General features: G+C 31.6%; 1 protein-coding gene across 1 annotated transcript; it reads left to right on the top strand.

The window, feature by feature from the left end:
• Positions 1-495: 495 nt before the first annotated feature.
• LOC139902669 (uncharacterized) lies at positions 496-1,974 on the top strand. The gene is made up of 3 exons (XM_071885273.1): positions 496-934; positions 1,046-1,348; positions 1,439-1,974. The coding sequence occupies exons 1-3, from the start codon at positions 496-498 to the stop codon at positions 1,972-1,974; spliced, it is 1,278 nt and encodes a 425-aa protein (XP_071741374.1).
• The last annotated feature ends 924 nt before the right edge of the window (positions 1,975-2,898 follow it).

The raw sequence follows: 2,898 nt of genomic DNA, 5'->3' as shown, positions 1-2,898 counted from the left end.
TTAAAAACCACTTGACCAAACTATCATTATTTCATTATTTGGTAGTTCTCCAAAATATTAGTTATAAATTGTAAATTTGGGAGGGTCATTGCCCACCCATGCCCTCCCAATAATCCGCCACTATAATAATATGATAGGTTTCATCAAATTATACGGTTCTTTTTGTTTGACTTTTTTTTTTTTTGTGAAATATGTTTGCAAAACTGCAATGCATGGCGTCCTCGGGATACAACTGACAATAATACTAGAGCATCCTCTTATTTTTGTTTCATATGACGAACAACGATGGAACCAGTTTAATGAGGATGCTATCAAACAAGAATGACAATAATATTACGCGTCCTCATATTAATATAAAATAATATAATATTGATCGTTAGATATTGTATTTTTTTTTTTTTTTAAATCTAAGTTCATGAGTAAAATCAGATGATAAACACTTAATTCATCTGTTTGATCGTTGATGAGTCACGAGATGAGTCTAAGAAAGAGCAAATGGCAATTGTTGTGAGATTCGTTGACCGAGATGGACATGTAAAAAAAAGGTTTTTAGACTTGGTTCATGTCAAAGATATTACTGCATTGATATTAAAAAATGAAATCTTGTCATCTCTTTCTTTTCATAAACTTGATTTTCAAGATATTCGAGGTCAAGTTTATGATGGGGCTAGTAATATGCGTGGAGAATGGAATGGATTGCAAGCTTTAATATTAAAAGAATGCCCTTACGCGTATTATATACATTGTTTTGCTCATCAGTTGCAACTAGCTTTAGTTGCAGCATCTAAAGAGGTGGTCGAAGTGCATAAATTTTTTAAAATTTTGAACTTTTTAATTAATGTCATTGATTCTTCTTCCAAGCGTCACGATCAATTACAAGATGCTCAAATTTCTGAAATTTCACTTTTGGCTGAAACTGGAGAACTTAAGACTGGTAAAGGCGTAAATCAAATCCAAAGTTTGCAATGACCCGGAGATACAAGATGGAGTTCACACTATCGATCTATACGTAGCTTGTTGAGATTATACGATCCCGCCATTGTAGTACTACGTGACATTGCTATTAACGGATCTACTTCTTCTCAAAAAGGTGATGCTTCTTTTGCTCTCACACACTTATTATCATTTGATTTTGTTTTTGTGATGCGTTTGATGAAGAAAATACTGAAGAAAACTGATAATCTTTGTCAAGCTTTGCAACGCAAATCTCAAGATATCGTCAATACTCTGTCTTTGGTTTCCACTACTAAGAGTTTGATTCAAAATCTAAGAGATGAAGGATGGCAATCACTTTTTGATAAAGTTGTTTCTTTTTGTGAGACTAATAACATCCAAGTTCCTGAAATGAGTCAATCTTACTAAGACATTATCCGGTCTCGTTCGGAAAAGGACAATGTGACTGTTGAACATCATTATCGAGTTGATGTATTCTTTGCAGCTATTGATAGTCAGTTGCAAGAGTTGAACTCTAGATTTAATGAGTCTGTGACGGAACTTCTTCGACTCAGTGTTGCTCTAAACCCAAAAAAGCCATTCAATAAAGCTGATATTTGTAGTCTAGCAAAAAAATTCTATCCTTTAGACTTTACAGAGCAAGAAAATATTCAGCTGAAATCTGAGTTGCAACATTATGAGCTTGATTTGCTTAATGATCCAGAGTTAAAAAATGTTCAAACGATTGCAGAGTTATGTAGAGGCCTACAACAAACTGGGAGGGTTAAAGTGTATCCAATGCTTAACAGATTGATTCGTCTTGTATTAACTCTTCCGGTTTCAACAGCAACAAGTGAAAGAGCTTTTTCAGCAATGAAGATTATGAAAACGAGGCTTCGTTGTAGCATGGGTGATGACTATCTTAAAAGTTGTTTGATTCTTTACATTGAAAGGGAAATTGCCGATTCATTTACTTCGGATGACATAACAGATGATTTTGCTGTCAAGAAGCGTAGACGCGTCCAACTTCTACCACATTAGGTACAATTTTTTAGATGCTCACATTTTGCTATATCTTTTATTAGCATTTTAACTAAGGTAGTAACTTAACTACTATTGCAGGATACCTCAAGAAACATGGTCAACGCGTGCATTTTTATTATTTTTCAGATTATTTTCGATAAACTTATGTATGGATTTGCATCATATGTTAATTTTGCTTAGAAATGGTTATGTTTGTTTACATTGTTTTCAAAATATATCTCGTTCTAATTTGTACTTTTTTTTTTATTTACTCCGATTATTGAGTAAGCCTCCCCCATCAATGAATCCTGGTTCCGCCATTGTGTGTACATCACTTCATCCCATTATTAAAATTTATTTTAATATACGATCGATCAGTAGGGAAGAATCATGAAATGAGTTTAATGTAATGGAGGTTATCATTTAAGATACCAGGAGGTGAGAAAAAAAAAGGTAATAGGTGAACTACCGTATATGTCCTTTACAATTGTTTTAAAAATTAAAGGCAATTAAATTATTTGAAAAAAAATTTGTGGCTCAAATTTGTTCTCACCATAATATAAGATGAGAGCATTCTCACTAGAATGTTACCCATATATATATATATATATATATATATATATATATATATATATACTAGGTTTTGGAGCCCATGTAATGGAAGTTATCATTTAAGATACCAGGAGGTGAGAAAAAAAAAAGGTAATAGGTGAACTACCGTATATGTCCTTTACAATTGTTTTAAAAATTAAAGGCAATTAAATTATTTGAAAAAAAATTTGTGGCTCAAATTTGTTCTCACCATAATATAAGATGAGAGCATTCTCACTAGAATGTTACCCATATATATATATGTATATATATATATATATATATATATATATATATATATGTATATATGTATATATATGTATATATGTATATATACATATATATGTATAT

Source organism: Rutidosis leptorrhynchoides, chromosome 3 (assembly GCF_046630445.1).
Source record: "Rutidosis leptorrhynchoides isolate AG116_Rl617_1_P2 chromosome 3, CSIRO_AGI_Rlap_v1, whole genome shotgun sequence".
NCBI lineage: Eukaryota > Viridiplantae > Streptophyta > Magnoliopsida > Asterales > Asteraceae > Rutidosis > Rutidosis leptorrhynchoides.
This window is presented reverse-complemented; position numbering and strand designations above follow the sequence as displayed.

Coding starts and splice junctions, on each gene's coding strand:
- LOC139902669 (XM_071885273.1), top strand. CDS start 496: ATGGCAATTGTTGTGAGATTCGTTGACCGAGATGGACATGTAAAAAAA. Junction 935..1,045: donor AACTGGAGAACTTAAGACTG/GTAAAGGCGTAA, acceptor CCGCCATTGTAG/TACTACGTGACATTGCTATT. Junction 1,349..1,438: donor CATCCAAGTTCCTGAAATGA/GTCAATCTTACT, acceptor TATTCTTTGCAG/CTATTGATAGTCAGTTGCAA.